At 51.1% G+C, this 19,691-nt stretch overlaps 11 protein-coding genes across 11 annotated transcripts; 6 read left to right on the top strand and 5 right to left on the bottom strand.

Annotated features, from left to right (window-relative positions):
* Positions 1–1,022: 1,022 nt before the first annotated feature.
* ASPZODRAFT_140302 (hypothetical protein) lies at positions 1,023–2,491 on the top strand (the record flags this gene model as incomplete). The annotated part of the gene is made up of 2 exons (XM_022724651.1): positions 1,023–1,107; positions 1,164–2,491. The coding sequence occupies 2 exons, from the start codon at positions 1,023–1,025 to the stop codon at positions 2,489–2,491; spliced, it is 1,413 nt and encodes a 470-aa protein (XP_022583910.1).
* Positions 2,492–2,649: 158 nt separating this feature from the next.
* Positions 2,650–5,424, bottom strand: ASPZODRAFT_1468944 (hypothetical protein). Its single transcript, XM_022725205.1, has 4 exons — positions 5,169–5,424; positions 3,129–5,093; positions 2,846–3,069; positions 2,650–2,775 (listed from the first exon to the last, which is right to left on the bottom strand). The coding sequence occupies exons 1-3, from the start codon at positions 5,248–5,250 to the stop codon at positions 2,879–2,881; spliced, it is 2,238 nt and encodes a 745-aa protein (XP_022583909.1). The 5' UTR covers positions 5,251–5,424; the 3' UTR covers positions 2,650–2,775; positions 2,846–2,878.
* A 401-nt stretch (positions 5,425–5,825) lies between these two features.
* ASPZODRAFT_14113 (hypothetical protein) lies at positions 5,826–6,497 on the bottom strand (the record flags this gene model as incomplete). The annotated part of the gene is made up of 2 exons (XM_022724720.1): positions 5,826–6,334; positions 6,425–6,497. The coding sequence occupies 2 exons, from the start codon at positions 6,495–6,497 to the stop codon at positions 5,826–5,828; spliced, it is 582 nt and encodes a 193-aa protein (XP_022583908.1).
* Positions 6,498–7,074: 577 nt separating this feature from the next.
* Positions 7,075–8,248, top strand: ASPZODRAFT_61166 (hypothetical protein; the record flags this gene model as incomplete). The annotated part of the gene is made up of 2 exons (XM_022728972.1): positions 7,075–7,667; positions 7,726–8,248. The coding sequence occupies 2 exons, from the start codon at positions 7,075–7,077 to the stop codon at positions 8,246–8,248; spliced, it is 1,116 nt and encodes a 371-aa protein (XP_022583907.1).
* Positions 8,249–8,390: 142 nt separating this feature from the next.
* On the bottom strand, positions 8,391–9,038 carry ASPZODRAFT_60514 (hypothetical protein; the record flags this gene model as incomplete). Its single annotated transcript, XM_022728926.1, has 1 exon — positions 8,391–9,038. One exon carries the CDS (start codon positions 9,036–9,038, stop codon positions 8,391–8,393), a length of 648 nt encoding a protein of 215 aa, XP_022583906.1.
* A 532-nt stretch (positions 9,039–9,570) lies between these two features.
* ASPZODRAFT_112283 (hypothetical protein) lies at positions 9,571–11,963 on the top strand. The gene is made up of 2 exons (XM_022721036.1): positions 9,571–9,975; positions 10,045–11,963. The coding sequence occupies exons 1-2, from the start codon at positions 9,868–9,870 to the stop codon at positions 11,743–11,745; spliced, it is 1,809 nt and encodes a 602-aa protein (XP_022583905.1). The 5' UTR covers positions 9,571–9,867; the 3' UTR covers positions 11,746–11,963.
* A 237-nt stretch (positions 11,964–12,200) lies between these two features.
* ASPZODRAFT_129851 (hypothetical protein) lies at positions 12,201–12,734 on the top strand. The gene is made up of 2 exons (XM_022722371.1): positions 12,201–12,421; positions 12,487–12,734. The coding sequence occupies exons 1-2, from the start codon at positions 12,222–12,224 to the stop codon at positions 12,509–12,511; spliced, it is 225 nt and encodes a 74-aa protein (XP_022583904.1). The 5' UTR covers positions 12,201–12,221; the 3' UTR covers positions 12,512–12,734.
* A 60-nt stretch (positions 12,735–12,794) lies between these two features.
* On the bottom strand, positions 12,795–14,479 carry ASPZODRAFT_129848 (hypothetical protein). The gene is made up of 2 exons (XM_022722370.1): positions 14,047–14,479; positions 12,795–13,977 (listed from the first exon to the last, which is right to left on the bottom strand). The coding sequence occupies exons 1-2, from the start codon at positions 14,374–14,376 to the stop codon at positions 13,030–13,032; spliced, it is 1,278 nt and encodes a 425-aa protein (XP_022583903.1). The 5' UTR covers positions 14,377–14,479; the 3' UTR covers positions 12,795–13,029.
* Positions 14,480–14,586: 107 nt separating this feature from the next.
* Positions 14,587–15,786, top strand: ASPZODRAFT_129847 (hypothetical protein). Its single transcript, XM_022722369.1, has one exon. It carries the CDS (start codon positions 14,719–14,721, stop codon positions 15,727–15,729), a length of 1,011 nt encoding a protein of 336 aa, XP_022583902.1. The 5' UTR covers positions 14,587–14,718; the 3' UTR covers positions 15,730–15,786.
* On the bottom strand, positions 15,786–17,752 carry ASPZODRAFT_129846 (hypothetical protein). Its single transcript, XM_022722368.1, has one exon. It carries the CDS (start codon positions 17,318–17,320, stop codon positions 15,893–15,895), a length of 1,428 nt encoding a protein of 475 aa, XP_022583901.1. The 5' UTR covers positions 17,321–17,752; the 3' UTR covers positions 15,786–15,892.
* Positions 17,753–17,980: 228 nt separating this feature from the next.
* ASPZODRAFT_59748 (hypothetical protein) lies at positions 17,981–19,652 on the top strand (the record flags this gene model as incomplete). The annotated part of the gene is made up of 4 exons (XM_022728864.1): positions 17,981–18,149; positions 18,221–18,324; positions 18,390–18,461; positions 18,516–19,652. The coding sequence occupies 4 exons, from the start codon at positions 17,981–17,983 to the stop codon at positions 19,650–19,652; spliced, it is 1,482 nt and encodes a 493-aa protein (XP_022583900.1).
* Between the last annotated feature and the right edge of the window lie 39 nt (positions 19,653–19,691).

The raw sequence follows: 19,691 nt of genomic DNA, 5'->3' as shown, positions 1-19,691 counted from the left end.
TTCTCCAGTTATCCGCTGCCTCGAGAGAAAATGAATGAGGATAGTAGTGTTGGGAGAAAGAGGGGGTGTAGTTTAAAAGGGTGGCCGTTCAGCGAAAGGAGCGGTGGCTTTTCAGGAGGGTCGGGGCGATACAGAAACCACCACACACGATCTCCCGTACGGTTACCCCACGGTCAGACAACAGACAGGTCGAGGACGAGGACCAGACAGATGCGAGAACCGGAGGAGAGGGCGAGGAGGACCGAACGAACGAAGGGGAAGGGCGATTGCAGGAAAGGAGTTGGCTGTTTCACAGTTTCACACGTCCCTTTTTTCTATAGGGAGTCCAGACTCTGGCCTGCGCGTAGTTGACGTTGCCCACAGACAGCAGTCACAATAATAATATTTAATAATAGAGGGCAGCATAACTCGATAATGAATTCTTCTGGTCTGCCCAATTACCTAAGTATTAATTCCTCTATTAAACTAGTCGTAAATAGCCAGTAACTCTATCTAGACAGCTATAATTCCTGTCATCCAAGTAATCGAGGTACTTCGCCAGTACCTCCTACTAGGTTTGGCGCCCAATTTTGAGAATCGCCGTAGAGTCTATTAGTACCTGTTACTCCGTATTAGTATCGTCTTACCTCGCTTGATACAGTCGACTAACTCCACACCAGGGGGCATGTACATTAGGTAGAGAGAGAAGTAGCACAGAGAACATGGAATTCGCGAGTTGGTATTTGCAGCTGCCAATAACTACATAGAAGTATGAAACTGTGGCAAAGTCATTATTAGGAGGTACCTATTCAGGTACGTTCAGTGGGTAACTACTAGGTAGTAGGTACTAGGTAGTTAATTAGTTAGTACCTACCTGGTACTCCGTACCAGGACTTGGTATTATATTTCATACCCGGTAACAAAATTACGTATCCGGATCAACAAAGTTCCGACAGGCTTCCCGATATCAACTTTTTTGGAGCAGTCAGCAGTGCGTTGGAGTGCTTAACTTGCATTGACGTGTGTTACGGGACAAATTCATAATGACAGAGGCCCCTAATACTGCGGCCGCAGGCTCTGCGTCTGCAAAGGCTGCTCCCAAGCAGAATCCTGCTTTTCGAATGATGGGTATGCTACAACCCCGGTATTGCTCTGCTCTGCTTGCTAATGGAGATACCTTCAAGGAATGCCCAATCTCCGCTTTAAGCTGCCGTCTCGCAACTGGATGATCTTTTTCACCATTACCGGTTCCTTCACCACTGCACTGATCTATGACCGCAGAGAGAAACGACGTGCTCAGCAGAAATGGTGCGACCTGGTCGCTCATCTTTCCAAAGAGCCACTCCCAATCGACCAAACGCGGCGAAAGCTCACGATCTATTTGTCTGCTCCTCCCGGCGATGGGTTGAGGATTGCGCGCGACTATTTCAAGGAATACGTCAAGCCGGTGCTGGTGGCCGCTGCGATGGATTACAGTGTTGTTGAAGGGCGGCGGGAAGGCGACGTCCGAGCCGGCACGGCGGAGCGTATTCGGAAACTCAGACGAAAAGCAGGAGAGCCGAGCACAGTGGTAGAGGAGCAGGGAGTTGAAGACATCATCGCCGATGCAAGAACACGCATCGGCGTTGTTGACGAGCCGGGACCCAAGGGCGACTTGGTCATTGGGCGACACACTTGGAGAGAGTACGTTCGCGGCCTTCATGAAGGCTGGCTGGGTCCGTTAGACCCCCCTCCTCCGCCACCAGAACCTACTCCCGAAATCTCTGAAGCGTCGGAGTCGGTTAGCTCGGATGCAGGACCGACTACTCCCGAGACCGAGACCCCGGAGAACAAAGAGGCAGAGAAGAAGGATGAAGAAAAGAAGGAAGAAAAGCCCAAGCCGAAAGGCCCAACACCCTCATATATCGCACCTACCGATTACTCCTCCCAAGCCATTCCGCGAACGTTCCCGCAGTCTCTCGACAGCTCTGTCCCGATTCCTTTCCCACACATCCTTGGGTTCCTCAACACGCCGATTCGCCTGTACCGGTACTTGACGCAGCGGTATCTCGCTGACAGTGTGGGCCGCGATGTTGCTGCGATCGTTCTAGCCTGCGCCACCAGACCGTACGAGGAGGGTACCTTCCCCAGCGCAGACGCTGGCGGGGACGCTTCTCCCACCAACACTTCCTCCACATCGTACCTTGAGCAGCAGACACTCCTCGATCACGAAGAGAAAGAATGGCACAAATCTGTCTTCAAGCGCGACGAGTCCGCCCCGGACGCCGAGCGCGAGTGGCTCGACGACATCGTCCTCGACCCCCGTCTTGCGTCGCGAATGTCGCGGTACATCATGTCGCCTGAGGAGGAGGCGCGCGCAGAGCGCATCGCAGAGGGCCAGGAATACATCATCGGCCAGGAGAGGCCAACACCTGTCCCCTTCTGGCAGCAGATGTGGATTAAATACGGATATGGCGAGGACGAGGAAACCATCAGACGGAAGCCCATCCTCGGCAATCTGGACGACGAGTGAAGAGGGACAAGCAATTGGCCCCATCATATACATACCATCAACCATCAGAACTCGCTTCTCGCATGTACATTATAATCATATAATAGACTTGGTCACTTCTGCGCTTAGCATAACTAACTATTTCCTCTGTATCTCTTTCTAGAAGTGACTAGCATCTCGTCATATCTTTTTATGTAGCTCTAGGTTGGTCCTCTAACTAATCGCCTCCTGTGGTATCTTTAATCTTACATCCTATCCTAAATTGAGCACAGGCATTCTAGAAATTGTTTTTCCTGGACCTCCCTCTACCTGCTCGGAGAAGTTAAACTAGATCGACAGCTGCTGGAGAGAGAAGAAAAAGTTGAAAGAACCGACATGCGCCCGTTGGACAGAAGGAATTGTTCCGGTTCAGGCCTTGACGAGCTTCGAGGAGAGCTGCTCCAATTCGGAGTTGACGACCTCAGCTACTTGCGCGGGCAGCGGCTCAGGAAGGGTCTCAAGCGCCTTTTTGAATCGCGCAAGCTGCTGCTGTAACGCAGGGTTGGCAGCGTCGATGGAATGAGCGGCTTCAAGACACTTGAGTGCCGGGACAAATTTACCTAATGTATTTCATTAGCTCGGGTTTCACCTTCGAGTTTAGTAGGGAAACTTTTCTTACCCCGTCTCAGGTAGACCTCGAAGCCGAGGCTTTGCGCTTCAAAGTTCTGCGGGTTGAATTCCAGCAGGGGAGTCAGAAACTTGGTGGCGTCCTTGAGCGGGTCTTGTGTCTGGACGAGTTTGTTGCCAAGCGGGTCGGGATCCTCTTTCTTGACCTCGCCGTCGGCCGACTTTGCGTTCGCCTTGCGGGCTTCGCGCTTTTCGGCCTCGATCTTCTCCAGACGAAGCTGCTCCTTCTTTGCCTTCTTCAAGGCCTTCTTTCGCTCGGCACCATCAAGGTCATCAAGACTGCTCGCGGGTATAGGTCCGTGGACCAGATCCGGTTCGTCATGGAGGAGGATGTAGGTCTTGATAGCATCAATGGCCACTCGGGAGTAGAAAGGATGGTCACGCAGACGGTCCTCCCACCGGACCATGTCGACATACGCTCTGATCATACCCTTGCGGAGAGAAAAGCTGTGGAAATCAAACTGGTCTTCCTGCCAGACGTCGAAGATGTTATAGACGGCGTGGAAGCGCTTGAGAGCAAGAGCCAGCTTTTTCTGCCGGAGATAGGACTCGCCATCCTCGGTCAGGTACCAGACGCACTGCATCTCATGAAGGTCTCCGAGGGCGCCGCCGACGGTCTCGTTGCGTGTGAATTTGCTCATGTTGTCGAGCGCCTTGTCGTTCTCGTCATTGCGCAGTTGGTACTTGGCAGCCTTGGAGTTGATATACCGGTCCTTCTCGTCCAACAAACGAGCCTGCTCCATAGTCTCAGCCGCCTTGCCCAGGTCACCTTGGTGCTTCCATATCCTGGCCTTGGTCATCAGGTACTCCACGCTCTTGGGGGTCAACTCGATTGCCTTATCCACGTATTCCGTAGCCTTCGTCAGATCACGGCTGAGATGGTAGTTGTAGTGCTGCGCAAGGAAGTAGTAGGTTGATGCCTCAAAGTATTTGTTGTCCCCGTTTGCTTGCTTGTCGGCAGATCCGTTGGATTGAAGCTCAACGTTTCCAGAAGCATAGCCTTCCACAAGCTCCTGTACGATGTCCCGCTTGGACGGGTTGGCGTACAGTGTCTTGATGTTCGCAAACAGAGAGGGAACGCCCTTCCGAAGCATACGCTGAAGATAGGTATCGGCGGCTTGCTTGAAATCGTCGCCTTCAAGGAAGTCCAGCGGGATCCTTCGAGGGGCGTCACCGCGAGGGTTCTTGTCCACCCAGGAATCATACACGGCCTTCAGTGCCTTGTGGTCATCCTTAGGGATACCCTTTACCCGGATGAGCGCATCGTAGTACACGGAGTTTTCAGGGTTCCGCTCAATGAGCGCCGTGTAGGCTGCGTCGGCTTCCTCGGTCCGTCCTAGTCGCAGGAGGTAATCAGCCTTCATCTCCATCACAGCGAGGACATCGCTGATCCGGTGACCGACCGACTCCAAGTGCTCGAGGGCCCGCTCAAGGTTTCCCGACTCGGCGATGATTGTGTTCTTGTAGAGGACGGCTTCGGAATGTTCCATGTCGGAGAGCGGCGGCGGGGTCTTCAAAGTCTCTTCATATGTCGTCAACACTTTCTCTGCCTCCTCCAGATCGCCAGACAGGTGGTGTGCAATAGCAAGAGCGGTCCAATTCTGTCTGATACCCGGCCGAGCCTGCAGCATAGCGCTCCGGCTCTGAATATAACCTGGATAATCGCGCATTTGCATCTGGAGGAGGGCCAAATCGCGCTGAATCGGTTGGGACTCCGGCTCGATCTTTAAGGCAAATCGGTATGCTTTAATGGCCTCTTCGTAGTTCTTGTCTTGACGGTAGAGTAACCCATAGACGTGCCAGCAGACATGCGACCGCATGTCGTTCTTGAGTGCCTCCTTGGCCAGCACGAAGGCCTCTTCCTGCTGTCCGAGGTTGCTCATGATCAGAGCCTTCATCGCTTGCGTGTCACCATGGTTGGGGGTCTTGCGCAGAATCTGTTCTGCAGCTTTGATGCCTGTTCGTCACATATTTGCAGTCAGCTCTCCGGCCGAGTCCAGGACCAAATCCAATCCAGGGACTCTCAACCCACCCTTCTTGTATTGCTTGTTTTCATAGAAGCGAACAACTTGACGGAACAAGGAAGAATCCTTGGAGCTCAATTGTTGAGGCATGGCGGGCGTGGTGCTAGGACTCCGTGAGGGCTGACAGAGTGGGAAGGCCAGCCGCCGGTGACTGTGCGTGGATGAAGCTTTTGATGTGTGCGGGGAACAACTCCTCCGAAATGGCAGGGCCGATATAGAGCGAGCACTTCACGGAATTATCGAGACCACATGGAGTATTTTCATTTAAAAAAATACTTTTCTATATAATATGGGTACTGAAGCCAACTCGGTACTGAATATTTAGGGCTGCTTCTTCGAAACCCGAACACCACCCACAAGTATTATAGGGTAGTCATCAAAGAATCTCATGCTTTTTATTTCATCATGGGCTCTTGGAGAGCGAGAAGAGACAGCAAGAAGCAACTTGATATACACAAAGAAAATCCAATTGCGCCAGTCATGCATCTATCTTACAACCATTCTGCACTGCTGGAGATATTTAATGGCTATATTCAAGCCGTGTTATAGACCAAGGGCACAGAACGAATGACGCTGGGATCGGAGGACTGACCATGTGTGTTGGATGAATACATAGCCACTGTGTGTCCAGCCATGAGGCGCCCAATATGGTCGAACATATGGGGTCACCTTTGCTGTCGCTCTCGCCAATTGTTCAGAGCTTTTTCCCAACTCGTCGATTCGTTGCATCTCTCGTTCACTAAGCCCCATGTTCTGAAACGGATGATTTCTTCCACGGTGCGTTCATTACGAATCAAATTCGCTAGAGACTCGGTCCGCGCTTCTCGAGGGAAGAACCGGGCCGAATATGGATCCAATCGTTCGTCAACCACTCGCTCCCTATCTTTGGCGGATTCTGTTTCTCGGAGTATCAGGTCGGGGTCATCCGGATCGGGGCTCGTGGCGACACCAGCGCAGTAGTTTAGAACATCTGATCTGGTCTGCCAAGCTGGGAAGAGTACATCATCCTTGAATTTCTGGCAGGCGGCCGGGTCAACAGACAACCTGAATTTGGAATCTGTCTGACGGTTTGCCGTCGAGGAAGGGTCAAACCCGCGTTGGGCGGGCGTCAGCAACGCGTTAAGATTCTGAGTGATAGAATCATCGATTGTGGACCTGGAAAGTCGGAGGAAGTCTATGCGGAATAATATTACACTGATCAGCTTGAATTCCCATAGTGTCCGGAGGGGGGCGATTCTCTAGGAAACATTTGCCCCAAACGTACCTCGGAGCACCCGTTCATTGAAACAAAATTGAGGAGTCAGCGTCGGAGCTGAGGTCGACGCTGTCTGTGACATCCTCTGCCTCTCCAGCACCTCCCCGTTCCGGCCTGGCCCAGGTGTAGCAGTCCAGAACAAGTCCAGTTTGACGGATGGGGCGGCGATCCTGGTGGGGCGGAAGTAGGAGTCGATGCAGTCAGTCTTTCGTTCAAATCCCTCCTCGGTTCTAGCACCGAATAGTAGCAAAGGGGTACTAATACGGTGTGTTGTGATGCTGAAATGGGAAAATCCGAAGACAGCACGTCACTGTTGCTGGTTCCGCTCTTTGAAGTTCTAACATCATAAAGTCCCGAGCTTTGCCATATTTGGACCTTGATCATCGATAGACATGTCACATGATCTCGTGTCTGCTGACTCACGCCTCAACGACGCGTTATTTTACGTGTCGAGGCTGATTGATACGGAGTAGGAGATATCGATAACTGCCTGTAATTAAGGAGGCAAACTGCAGGTAACCAACGATTCTCAAACAGCTAGCCATCAACAGGGTTTCAAGAACTTATCAAATTTGGTTTGATTTGAATATTGTGATTCTTGAATTCTTCCCCCCTCCAAAGAATCCATTCCTAATCAGTCAGCCAGGTTACAATTCATCATGCCCGAGTTAGCGGAAGTCTCGCGCATTGTTCATTTCATACGCCAGCATCTCGTTGGGAAGACACTCTCCAGAGTACAGGCGCAACACGATGACATCGTGTACGGCAAAGTGGGGACTAGTGCCGATGAGTTTGAGAAGGCAATGCAGGGCAAGACAGTCGTTGGAGCCGGGCAACAGGGCAAATACTTTTGGATCACAATGTCATCGCCGCCACATGCAGTGATGCACTTTGGAATGGCTGGGTGGCTGAAAATAAAAGACGCCGATACATACTACTATCGTACAGACAAGCCCCAGGATAAAGAATGGCCGCCAAAGTATTGGAAGTTCCTGCTAGAGACGGACGGGAACCCAAAGACCGAGGCTGCGTTCGTTGATTTTCGGAGGCTGGCCAGAATCAGACTCGTGGATTGTCCGGCGGACGAGATCCGCAAGTACACTCCTCTCAAGGAAAACGGGCCTGACCCGGTCGCGGACCCAGAACTGGTGACAGAGAAGTGGTTAACGGAACTGGTGACACGAAAGAAAGCGCCTATCAAGGCTGTCCTTCTTGACCAGGCCAATATCAGTGGTATCGGGAACTGGATGGGGTAGGTATTCTATTTTTTCTCTGTGTGGTAATCTGAGCGTGGATCCTGACTCCTTTAGCGACGAGATTTTATATCAAGGAAAAATCCACCCAGAGCAGTACAGCAATACGCTGAATGATGAGCAAATCCAAGATCTACACAAGGCTCTTCATTATGTTTGTTCAACCTCTGTGGAATTGCTAGCAGACTCGGAAAAATTCCCAGAGCACTGGCTATTCAAGCACCGATGGGGAAAAGGGAAGAAAAATCAAACAGCGAAATTACCCAATGGAGACAAGATCATTTTTCTCACCGTTGGTGGACGAACCAGTGCGGTTGTGCCATCAGTACAGAAGAAGACCGGCCCAATTACTAAAGATGTCACTGAAGACGAAACCAAAGAGTCACATCCCAGCTCCAAGAGGAAGCGAGAGACCCCATTGAAAGAAGAGAGCGACTCAGATCCCGAGATAGAGAAAGTATCAAAGAAGTCAGGGCCAAGCAAGGGAACTGGTCGAGGTGTGAAGCTCGAGGATAGCGAGAAGAAGGCGAGTCCAGAAACCAGTGGCCGAAGACGTTCTACACGACTGAGAACAAAATAATCTGGCCTCCAGTCAGAGAATCAGTCTGGTATTTGCACACCTAGAAGTGTATGAAGCTGTGAAATATGAATCTGCTACATTCAAGTATAACAAGTAAATGAAATCAACAAATAGACATCAAAGTAAAAAGCACCCGAATCAGTCAAACTGTAAGCCCATCTAAAGCCTCCTGATAAATACTTATACCATTCTTATTCCGTCCGCCCGTGATAGCAAAGTATATCCCTTCCCATCGACAACTGAATTCCGGTTCCTGCAAGACTTCTTTCCAGCACTGGGCAGAGTCTTGGAGGGGGTGCTTGTAATGGCCGCACCCGAATGCACCTACCACCAAATATCGATGACTGTTTACTGCTGCAATAGAAAGAGTCAAACGAATCTGACTCTTCATTTGGTCTCTTTCAACAGGGTCCAGATACTTGGTTCTTCCACTGTCGGTTTTTGGGGCATATATCGCAGCCATGCTGATGACGCTAATAGAGGGCAGGGTTTCCGGTCTTGTAACGTCGAACAATTTATGTTGCGAAGCAAAGTTCTCTCGGATCACTAGGACTTCAGTCGAATATATCGCATCCTCGTAACGTAGCGGATAGAACTTTTTATTCAGAGTCAAATGAAGGCTGGTTCGACGGCAGATATCTTCTTCTTGAGCTATAACACCGGAACGCCAGGCTGAGCCTGGATTGGTTTCATTGGCGAAATTGAGGATACAGACTCGCTTAGTATTGCAATTCTTGAGAATATCGAGTGCTGCGTCGACAGTGTCCTTATTGATCACTTGGACTTTCATTGGCTGCAGGGTTTGGTCTTTCGAATTCAACTTGATGGGTGGCATGAAGCCAGTTCCCTTGCCCTTTTTGTCTTTCCGTTCTGTCAATGAATACAGAACACCTTTCACATTGGCTGTGGGCGTGAGCTTCAGGAGCTCAGTAACAATTTTATCTGTCTCGTCAGCGATCCGCACCAGCCAAGGTCCGTCATTTTCCTTCCCCCGAGGTGGAGAGAGCCAATCGAGTATCCACTGATAGTCTTTCGTCATTTCCAAAGTAGGTAGGAAAGGGGATTGTTTTAATTGCTCGGTATGACAGGCTCAGATTCGTTGATCACTGTCTGGTTGATTCTCTTCCAAAGTAGGTATCAGAGCGCGACCGGGCAATCTGGTGCAGCCTAATACTCCTACTTATACACGGTGGTACCCTCGAGCGTATCCATGGCCGTTGATCGAGTTCTTTGTTTGCTACCCCTGGAGATCTCTGTTTTCGTAAGGGGAGTTTACAAAGAGCTCAATGAGGTTCCCCGCACTAGGAAGGCGGTCAGCTTATCGTATGGCGGGGGGTTTTCTTCTTTCGCCACTGCGATATCGCCGCAGCTGACAAAGCGATGGAACCAACTGCGCTGTGCCCTTGCGACTATCTTTTTTCTTTATCATCACTGTGATGTGCGATCTAATTTTAAACTCTTGAAAGAGATTTTGATTAACTTTCACCACTCACTTCCAAGCAGTCGAGAATACCTCCCACGCTCTGGCGCCACAGAGATACCCCTGGAGGGGCTTGGAATAGTGCTCCGAACGTCCAAACCAGCGAACCTAAAGAGAAGAAAGACTCCGAGTATTCGCCATGAGTGCGATCTTGTCCGCAGATGACCTGAACGATTTCATATCTCCAGGTGTCGCCTGTATTAAGCCCGTCGAAACGCTTCCGCAGAAATCGGCTCAGAGTTCCGAGGTTTGTACTTCGATCGATGTTACATGGGTATCAACCAATGGACGCTTTCTAATTTGCAATCCGGAACAGAACCCCTACGAGGTGACGACGGAGGACAAAGTGCAGCCGGAAAACGCCCCTCCAGCTCAGATATCGTTAACCGACTGCCTGGCATGCTCTGGCTGCGTTACCTCTGCTGAGGCGGTCTTAATCTCGCTCCAGTCGCATACGGAAGTCTTGAACGCCCTCGATACTTATCCCGAGGAAGATCTATCGCACCATACGGATGAAGGCACGTCATTGGAAAATGGAACGCACAATGGAGGCAAGAAGATATTTGTCGCTAGTGTTAGCCCGCAGGTCCGATCCGGTCTCGCCGCCACCTACGGGATTTCTGAACGGGAAGCCTCTTTCATGATCGATCAGTTTCTGAGAGGTCCTCAAGGGCTGCGAGCCGGTGGAAAGCATGGCAGTGGTTTTACCTGGGTGGTGGACACTAACGCGATTCGCGAGGCTGTGCTGGTGCTTTCGGCGGATGAGGTTGCAGAGTCGTTGAACACCTCGGAACTGGGAGCAGGCGATTCCCCCAAACGCCCTATCTTGTCATCCGCGTGCCCCGGCTGGATATGTTATGCTGAAAAGACGCACCCTTTTATTCTTCCCCATCTTTCACGCTTGAAGTCACCTCAGGCGTTGACGGGTACTTTCCTGAAAACTGTCCTTAGCAAGGCATATGGCGTTTCGCCATCTCAGATATGGCACTTAGCCATAATGCCATGCTTTGACAAGAAGCTCGAAGCCAGTCGTGCGGAGCTCACGGACGCCTCATGGAGAGGATTCGATGACCCTATGCAGCATATACCTGTTCGTGACGTCGACTGTGTCATCACTACCCGTGAGCTTCTGTCATTGGCTTCATCAAGAGGCATTGTCCTTTCGAAATTACCATTGAAGGCACCGCCGTCGAATTTCACCCCCAGTTTTCCCGAAAAAACCTTGAACTCATTCCTTTTCTCGGGTAATTTCCAGTCCCGACAGACGCTTGCATCAGGAACATCCGGCGGCTATCTCTACTATGTCCTTTTGAGCTTTCAGTCACGACACCCGAACAGCGAGATAGTCATTCAACGTGGACGCAATGCGGATGTTGTTGAATATCAAGTTGTATCCCCAACAGGTGAAGTCTTACTCAAGGCTGCTCGGTACTACGGTTTCAGGAACATCCAGAACCTGGTCCGGAAGCTAAAGCCTGCACGGATATCAAGACTTCCGGGTGGTCGGAATGGACCTGCTGCCTCTGGAGCCAGCCGAAGACTTCCAGCAGCACGAGCTGGCGGTTCGTCAACCGGATCAGCAAACGACTACGCCTATGTTGAGGTCATGGCCTGCCCAGGTGGTTGCACAAATGGTGGCGGACAGATTCGCATTGAAGATGCTAAACAGATCACAGCAGATCCATCCACGGATACTGTTTTAGATGGTGCTTCTGGTGAAACAAACAAAGCATCACCACACGAGCAACGGGCCTGGCTTGCCCGTATCGATGAGGCATATTATTCCGCTGAGTCTGATACAGACAATCCCCCGGGAAAGACACTGCCGATTCAAGATAAAGAGGCTCAAGTTCGCCAGAGCCTGCAATACTGGGCTAATTATCTAGACATTCCTCTCCCAAAGCTTGTCTATACTACCTATCGCGAGGTAGAAAGCGACGTTGGCAAGCCAAAGGACGTGGGTGCTGATACTGCTCGAGTCGTTGAGCTTGCCGGAAAGATCGGCGGCGGTTGGTAATGCCATCTATGTTTATGGTATTGATGAGGTTTTCACCTTTCTCTGCATTTCTTTTAATGATACCAATTTTCTATCCTGCTGGAATCTACTATTTGCATACTAGCCAGGCAAGGTCATGGAGTTCTGTCGAATTCGGATGTTATTCTTTGCTCTTTGATGTTTAGATGTGACAAGACACAGGCTAGCTATAGAAATTTATATAATATATATAAGAGGCTAGACTTAAAATTCTGTATAGTGACATCTGATGATCAATGTAAAAGAATTGGTTTACTGATATGTAGCGCACTATACCAAATCAGGCTAGACTGTAGCTGGTTAGCTGGGGTCATTCAGATGCTTATCTAACGTCTCAACGTCGAAAAAAGATCTAACGAATCATCGCAGATCACAACACCTTCTTCCTTCTTGAAAACGCATCCTTTTGTTCATCGGTTTCATCGAGTCCCTAGATTCTCTAGCCAAATCATCCAATCATGTCTCGAGAAGCTTACCAAGTACCCAACCTCGGCGCCCAGAACGCTTTCGGCGACGGCATGGGCGCTGGCTCGATGGAAAGCCCTGCCGTGTCATACCTTTGTGGCGAGTGCAATTCTCGCGTGTCGCTGAAGCGAGGAGACCAGATCCGATGCAAGGAGTGTGGGCATCGTGTTCTGTACAAGGAACGTACGAAGAGGTGAGTCTTCTGTTCATATATTAGAAAAAATAAAAGAAAGGTACTGATGAGATTCCTTTCCTTAGAATGGTCCAGTTCGAAGCCCGATAAATACAACATGAAATATGATATGGAGAGACATGTTTCATATCTAAAGGCTTGATGTGGTTGCGTTTGCTGCTTATCACTCATCGACATTTAGATATCTTTACACTTAGCGAGAATTCTTATGGTTGTGATGACGTTTCAATAAACAATGGCGCTTTGGGAGTCTATTCAGGATTTCGAAAGAGCAAGGTTAAAATGGTTGAGGAGAGAATTTGCAGAGAGTCTACAGGATTTTTTTTTCAAAGGATTATGTATAAAATCTACTTTATACCTAAATTTTTGATAGCGCCTTTTCAGGGCCTAATAGATTATTTGGAAAAATCTAGATATCATCTAAATGTCGTCTATTATATAATTTCTTCCTTTTTATCATTGGTATCATTCTTTGTTCATGACCAACATTTTGCCCAAATCCTGACTCTGGTAGAGAAAGTCGACCGAAATGTGGAATTTGATGTAATAAAACGAGGTTTTCTCCCCTGTACGTTCAGGATGTTGCTTCCTGTATAGTTTTGACCCCACTAAAATTGGTTGGTCACCTCAATGAACTTCTCGAAATTCTTGAGCGCTTCCCCGCTTTCAATGGCCCAGCGGGCGCGGCGAAGGCCTTCCTTCCAGCGTCTACCACCAGGGCCACGCTCAGTGACGACCTTTCCGTCATCCCCTGGACCCATATTGCTTGTGTCTGCCTCACAGACTCCAGAGGTGACGAACAAGGCGGCCACGTTCATGAGAACAAAGTGGAGGATCGGGTCATCACGTGGAAGCTCATTGCGGAGGATGCTCATGAGTTTCGCGGCGTTGTCCTTGGGGTACTTCCTTCCATAGACCTCACTGAGCGGGTGGGTTGGAAGACCGAAATCCGACGGCTTAATCTGGAACATCTGCATCTTGACAAGAGCCTTGGGGTTGGACTCCTCGTCACTGGAGCAGTCATCATTGTAGGAGGGGTTGTCATATTCCGATAGCTCCCAGCAATTAGTCGGCCCGGCACAGCTGATCTCATCCATGTCTTCTTCTCCGCAAACCACAAGTGCTTTCTTAGCCCCAGTTTGGCGCAGGGCCTCAACGAAAACGGGGCCGAGGCTTTGGTAAGCCACACCAACGACACGAGCCTCCAGGGCCCAGTTGACGGGATTAGCGAGCGGACCCATGAGGTTAAAGATCGTGCGCAGACCGAGAGCACGACGGACAGTGCCAGCATATTTCATGCCTGGGTGAAAGTTGGGAGCGAAGAGAAAGGCATAGTTGGTTTTTTCGTACACCCGAACCAGGTTCTCCGCATAAATGTCCGAGATCTTAGGAGAAACTGGTTCAATTGCATTCAAGACGTCTGCAGAGCCCGATAAGGAGGTCTGGGCACGGTTTCCATGCTTGGCAATCAAGAGTAGTGACGATGCGATGATCGAAGAGGTTGTAGAAATGTTGAAAGTCGAATGCGAATCTCCGCCCGTGCCAACAATGTCGCACTAGAAGAAGAGGAAGATTTAATTAGCCGACTCTTAAGACGTAGATAGCCCATTGCGTGAGGTGCCCACCACTCCACCATAGTAGTTTCCTTCCTTTCTCCCCCGAGTCTCAATGACCTGGCTCAATGAGGCCTTGTCGACAGAGGTTGCGGCATCTCTCATACGTTGTGAACATTTCGCAATGACTTCTGCGTCCCGATCACGTCCCGTGGAATGAAGTAGTGTGAGGAGAGCTGCTGCCTGAATGTCGGACAGCCGATTCTCAAATATCAGGGCAAAGGCCGAGGCAATCTCCCCTGCGCTCACTTCGACTTGAGCTGTCGCGGGGTATGCAAGCCTCTGAAGGAGGGGCGTGATGGAAACCGATTCCGGCTTCTGTTGATCAGCGGAAGTCGACATCTTGGTAGATCGGTATTGGACTCAATGGCAGGTCCTGCAAAATACTTGTCAGACCCCTGAGTTCCCGTCCGATCGAGAGTCGAAGACTATAAGTGAGTCAGAGGGGTATGTTTTCCTGCGTCCCTGGCCGGCAGCACCGACGGCAGAACGTTTACCGCCCCAGAAACCGACCATGCCGTTTTTAGAAAACTCGAAATCTCCCAAATTTCCGCAGCGCCTCGGACGTTATTGGGAAGTTGTATTCCACGAATTGTTTGGCTAAACTTGACTCGGAGGTCGAGCTAGCTGAATATCTACCGAGCGTTTGTTTTGAACTTCTACACACATATTTATCTCACCACAATGCCGCCGAGATTACGGGTTCCCAGCGAACGGGTGTCACAGTTGTTCCTACGCCCCAGAGTCCTCTGTCAGTATGAGGCTTCTACCATCTGCAGGAGGAGCGTGAGCGCGGCAGCAGCATCTGCTGTGGCGCCGGCCGCATCAATAGAGCTGGCGAAGGCCCCAAATGCATCGATTTCGAAGTACCCGCAGTCCCAACCTCACTCCTACCGTCGCCCTGAAAACCGCAGGTCCCAGCTCCTCAGACAATACGCTTCTTTGATCCGGACCTCGCCGCTTATGGTTATGTTTCAACACAACAACCTCAAGGCTGTGGAATGGCTGGCTATCCGACGGGAGCTGAATAAGGCGCTGCAAAAAGTCGATGAGCAGATGGCCGCCGAGGGCCGTAACGTTCCTCCGATTGCTTCCAACATCAAGCTTCAAATCATCCGGACGAGCATTTTTGACGTTGCTCTGCGTGTTGTGGAGTACTTCAAGCCGATAAAGACACCCGGTAGCGAGCACTGGAGCGATGGGACATCGACACCACACGATCTTTCCCACGAGGTCCACGATGCCGTGTTCCCCATGAAAGGCAAGCACGAGCTTTCGGCAATCTTGCTCGGTCCCGTTGCGGTGCTTTCGATTCCTGTGGTCTCCCCCGAATATATGAAGGCCGCGCTGTCAGTGCTAGTGCCCAAGGATCTCGGCTTGACCCCCCCGTCGCGCAAGGCAAACCCTACCTGGCACGAGCCTACGGTGCAGAACGGTCTGCAGAAACTGACTTTGCTCGCGGCGCGGGTTGACGGGAAGCTGTTGGACACCGACGAGACCGTTTGGGTCAGCAAGATCGAAGGCGGTATGGACGGTTTGCGCGCTCAGCTTGTTCGGTCGCTGGAAAGCGTCGGGGCCAGTGTCACGAGTGCGCTGGAGGGTGCTGGAAAGAGTCTCTATCTTACACTTGAAAGCAGGCGGAGCGTTCTCGAAGAGGAGCAGAAGGGTCCGGCCGATGAAAAGAGCGAACCCTGAATTTGAATTTGTTGTACTACATATGTATTATAATCGTTTTATATTCAATCTAGCATGTCCAATTTTACATACCTTTATCATAATAAGTCATATTGACAAACATGAATCATGTATTATCTCTAATTAATTATTACCGAAATCCTTTATTTAAGTGTCGACTAATCTACCCCCTCGATCTCAGCTTCGCATTCATGCCAACAATACATCTCACGAGATCCCAATCACCATTCCGGCCAACCCAGTCCGTGACCAGAATGCCCGTGGACCAGTCGCCGTCTTCCTTTTCGCTGTGCTTGCGGCACAGATAGTCCACGGTGGCCGGGTTAAGCTTTGCAGCAATTTCCTCGGGCCAGGTGCTGACGTTCCAGAAGTTGCTTGCGCTGAGGAAGTTGATGAAGAACGGGTGGTGCTGGTGACCGCTGCCTGCAGTCAAGTGAAGGTGTTGCTGCTTCTGCAAGTTGTACGGATACCTAGTGATGCCGGAGCGGCCAAGGTGTTCACAAACATATTCGATCTTCTTGGTGATGATCTCCGTCTTCAGCACCTCATAGAAGTCCTGGATACAAATCTGCCCGCTGGGACAGGTGGCGTGCGGGGTGTTGTCTGCCCAGCTGCTCGCGTCGATGCCCCAACCGAGACCATCGTGCTCGTCGTGCAGGCTCTCCTCAAGGTCGAAGCGGCGTACGAGGACGATCTGGCCTCGGACTTCGCCCAAGGTCGGGACTCTGGGGGCGGTGTACCAGCGACTGCCGGGCCCGGCGTAGTGATCATATAAAATGCGGCTAAGCTGTTGATCGGTGTGCTTTCCGGGTCCTTCGCGTTTCACCGAAACGATCAACGTCTCGGACGGGTTGAGCTCGAGAAACTCGTTGACCTCGTACATCAGATCCCGGAAGTACTTGCTTCCTGTGAGAGAGATGGGAAAAACGCTGTGCACCAGAATTAGCTCCTCTCTTGCCGGGTCATCTGGGCATTGTGGCTGCACGCGGATGTCGAAGAAGCGCACGCCGTTCTCCAGTTGTTCGCGGGGACTGACGGCCTGGCAGCGCACGGAGGGGGGCGCGACATGGCACGTCGGCGAGTTGTGGGTGCCTGGGATCGACAGCGAGGATAGCAAGGTCTCGTCCCGGAGCTCTTGCATCCACGCGTTCATCTTCGCCGACGAGTAGACCGCCAGATGCGACTCGGGCGTGATGTAGATCCCCGTGAACTCGAAGCGTGGCTGGTCGCATAGCGCCTTCATCGTCGCCGACTCAGAGGTTGGCACGGGCGTCTGGATCTGGTGTCGCTCTCCTTCTGCCTCAATTACTAACCGCAGTCGCTCCCTTTCGTCCTGCACAACCACCCGCAGCTCTGTCTGGACCGTCTGGAAGGGCTCGACTCGCACATCGACCTCCTGAGTAATGAACGGCTGCGCGTCAGGCTCGATAACGGCTACCGGCTCGCTTGCCCGCGTGATAGCTCTGGTGAAATTGCGAGCCATTGTATAGAAGCCATTGTGCTGGTGCCCGTAGGGGAAGAACCGGTCGATCTGCTTTAACGCAATTGGCGTCGGGGTGAGATTGCGGATCGTCAAGAACTCGGCAACCATTGCTTGGCCGCTTCTTCTAAGTCGTCGACGTGTCAAGTGTTTAATTATTCTCGTGGCGAGGAAGGGAGCGAAGGGGAGACGAGAGAGGATGGCGCCGGATTTTTGAGAGTCGATAGAACGTGCATATCATCTTGGCGTGCGTATTGAGAGGAACAAGAAATCAACAGTTTCCAGGCCTATATAACGATTTTATCTGTGAGATTCCCCAGGTTTCTGTTGGCAAATCCTGACTAAATCATATGTTAAATGATATCAGTAGATCAAAGTGATCACCTTTAGTACTAGATATCTAGCACTTTCAGATATTATCTAGCCAGTACCTTAGTAGATACTAGATAGCTTGAGAGGAGGAAGTAGATACTAATAACTCCACTAAGAGAACTAGTGAATATGTCGTGTATGGAGTAGGCCACCATTGAAATCACTTCAACCCACTGGAATTAAAGATATAATAATTATTCAAAACTGATCTTGAGAACTGCCAAACGTCATCCATGAAAATGCGGAGGTGGATGGACGCGGGGTTACAGCGGCTATCGTCGGCCATCAGCCCAGGGCCCTTGTTGATTGATACTGGCAACTCTTAATAGAGGCCTTTCCGCGGGCATTCTTTTAATTTCTCATTCTATCCATGGTCTAAGCTGTCCCCCGTCGCTCAAGATGAGTCTATTACGCAGCAGTGGAAGCGTTTTGTGGGCTCTGCGGCCGCAAAGACCGCAGAGTGCCCGGGCAATTGTACCTCCTCTCGTCTCCCTGGCTCGAAAGAACTTCCACGCTGCTGCGTCGCTCTTTGCCGTCCGGTCTCAAGTGTTGAAGGATGTGGGAGAGGGTGAGTTTTGTGTCCTTGGTTTTTTAAATGTCTTCTAAGGGATCGTCTTCTAACTGCGTCCTCGTTGCTAGGGATCACCGAGGTCCAGATCATTCAATGGTACGTCGAGGAGGGCGCCCATGTCGAGGAATGGAAGCCGCTTTGCCAGTATCAGTCAGATAAGGCGGTAGATGATGTGAGTCAGGAGCTTCTGCTAATATGGCTGTGTAATGATGATAGTGAATGGCTGACGTGAAGTAGATCACATCACGGTACGAGGGTATCATCAAGAAATTACACTTTCAGGCCGATGACACGGTCCCGACAGGAAAGGTATTGATTGCTTCGTCTATAAAATCGATTCTAAAGGTTAACTTACTGCCATAGGCCCTCTGTGATATCGAGGTCGAGGAGGGAAAGTATCCTGACGATCACTCGCATCCTGCGCTGGCACCGGAGGTCACACTGAGCATGAGTAGCGTTGATACGATATCACCACCACCACCTCCACCACCATCAACACCCATAGAAGAGATATCACCTACCCCAACGCCGGTAGAGCCTGTTGTAGAGGCCCCGCGATCACGATACGCGTCGCTGGCCACGCCTGCCGTTCGAGGGCTGCTCAGGAGCCTCAACGTCAACATCCTGGATGTCAAGGGGACCGGCAAGGATGGCCGCGTGCTCAAGGAGGATGTGCACAACTTCGTATCGAAGCGAAATGCAACAGCAGAAGCTGCAATAGCAGAGCCAGCAGCGTCTCCCTCCCTAGATCAACATGCTAGGGTGGCTATAACACTTAGTACAGAACAGTCAGAAACTCCCACCAACCTGACGCCCATCCAGTCGCAGATGTTCAAGACGATGACCAAGTCGTTGAACATCCCGCACTTTCTCTTCGCAGACGAAGTCCGGGTCGATACCATTTCCACCATCCGGAAAAAACTGGCCGAGAATACTCGGGACCCGCGCAAAATCACCCTCCTGCCCTTTGTCATCAAGGCTGTGTCGCTCGCTCTGGAGGAATACCCCTTGCTGAATGCGCGTGTGGACACATCGACGGATCCGACGAAACCAAAGATTATCATGCGGTCCAAGCACAACATCGGCATCGCAATGGACACCCCTCAGGGTCTGGTGGTGCCCAACATCAAAGACGTCGCCGGCCGGTCCATCCTGGAGATTGCAGCTGAGGTGGTGCGACTCAGTTCGCTCGGTAAACAGGGCAAACTCATGCCCGCCGACCTCAGCGGCGGAACTATCACCGTCTCCAACATCGGGAACATTGGGGGCACATATGTCTCGCCGGTGCTAGTCCCCACAGAGGTCGCCATACTGGGCATCGGGAAAACCAAGGCGACGCCCGTATTCGACGCCGCAGGAGAGGTTGCCCGCGCGGAAGTCGCCAATTTCAGCTGGAGCGCAGATCACCGCGTGGTCGACGGGGCGACGATGGCGCGGATGGCGACGAGGATCCAGGAGTTGATTGAATCGCCAGAGTTGATGCTCTTGAATCTTAGATAGATGGGTTCATTTTTCACATAGATTCTCCAAAAAACAAAC

Source organism: Penicilliopsis zonata (genome assembly GCF_001890105.1).
Source record: "Penicilliopsis zonata CBS 506.65 unplaced genomic scaffold ASPZOscaffold_3, whole genome shotgun sequence".
In the NCBI taxonomy this organism is placed as follows: domain Eukaryota; kingdom Fungi; phylum Ascomycota; class Eurotiomycetes; order Eurotiales; family Aspergillaceae; genus Penicilliopsis; species Penicilliopsis zonata.
Note: the sequence above shows the minus strand (reverse complement) of the source record. Positions and strands in the feature narration are given on the sequence as shown.

Excerpts from the sequence above, each read along its gene's own strand:
- ASPZODRAFT_129846 (XM_022722368.1), bottom strand. The coding sequence starts at position 17,320 with ATGGTTGCCGAGTTCTTGACGATCCGCAATCTCACCCCGACGCCAATT.
- ASPZODRAFT_112283 (XM_022721036.1), top strand. The coding sequence starts at position 9,868 with ATGAGTGCGATCTTGTCCGCAGATGACCTGAACGATTTCATATCTCCA. Across the intron at positions 9,976-10,044 it reads AATCGGCTCAGAGTTCCGAG|AACCCCTACGAGGTGACGAC; the intron begins GTTTGTACTTCG and ends AATCCGGAACAG.
- ASPZODRAFT_129851 (XM_022722371.1), top strand. The coding sequence starts at position 12,222 with ATGTCTCGAGAAGCTTACCAAGTACCCAACCTCGGCGCCCAGAACGCT. Across the intron at positions 12,422-12,486 it reads TACAAGGAACGTACGAAGAG|AATGGTCCAGTTCGAAGCCC; the intron begins GTGAGTCTTCTG and ends TCCTTTCCTTAG.
- ASPZODRAFT_129847 (XM_022722369.1), top strand. The coding sequence starts at position 14,719 with ATGCCGCCGAGATTACGGGTTCCCAGCGAACGGGTGTCACAGTTGTTC.
- ASPZODRAFT_1468944 (XM_022725205.1), bottom strand. The coding sequence starts at position 5,250 with ATGCCTCAACAATTGAGCTCCAAGGATTCTTCCTTGTTCCGTCAAGTT. Across the intron at positions 5,094-5,168 it reads AAACAAGCAATACAAGAAGG|GCATCAAAGCTGCAGAACAG; the intron begins GTGGGTTGAGAG and ends TGTGACGAACAG. Across the intron at positions 3,070-3,128 it reads CGAGGTCTACCTGAGACGGG|GTAAATTTGTCCCGGCACTC; the intron begins GTAAGAAAAGTT and ends GAAATACATTAG.
- ASPZODRAFT_129848 (XM_022722370.1), bottom strand. The coding sequence starts at position 14,376 with ATGTCGACTTCCGCTGATCAACAGAAGCCGGAATCGGTTTCCATCACG. Across the intron at positions 13,978-14,046 it reads GAAACTACTATGGTGGAGTG|TGCGACATTGTTGGCACGGG; the intron begins GTGGGCACCTCA and ends CTCTTCTTCTAG.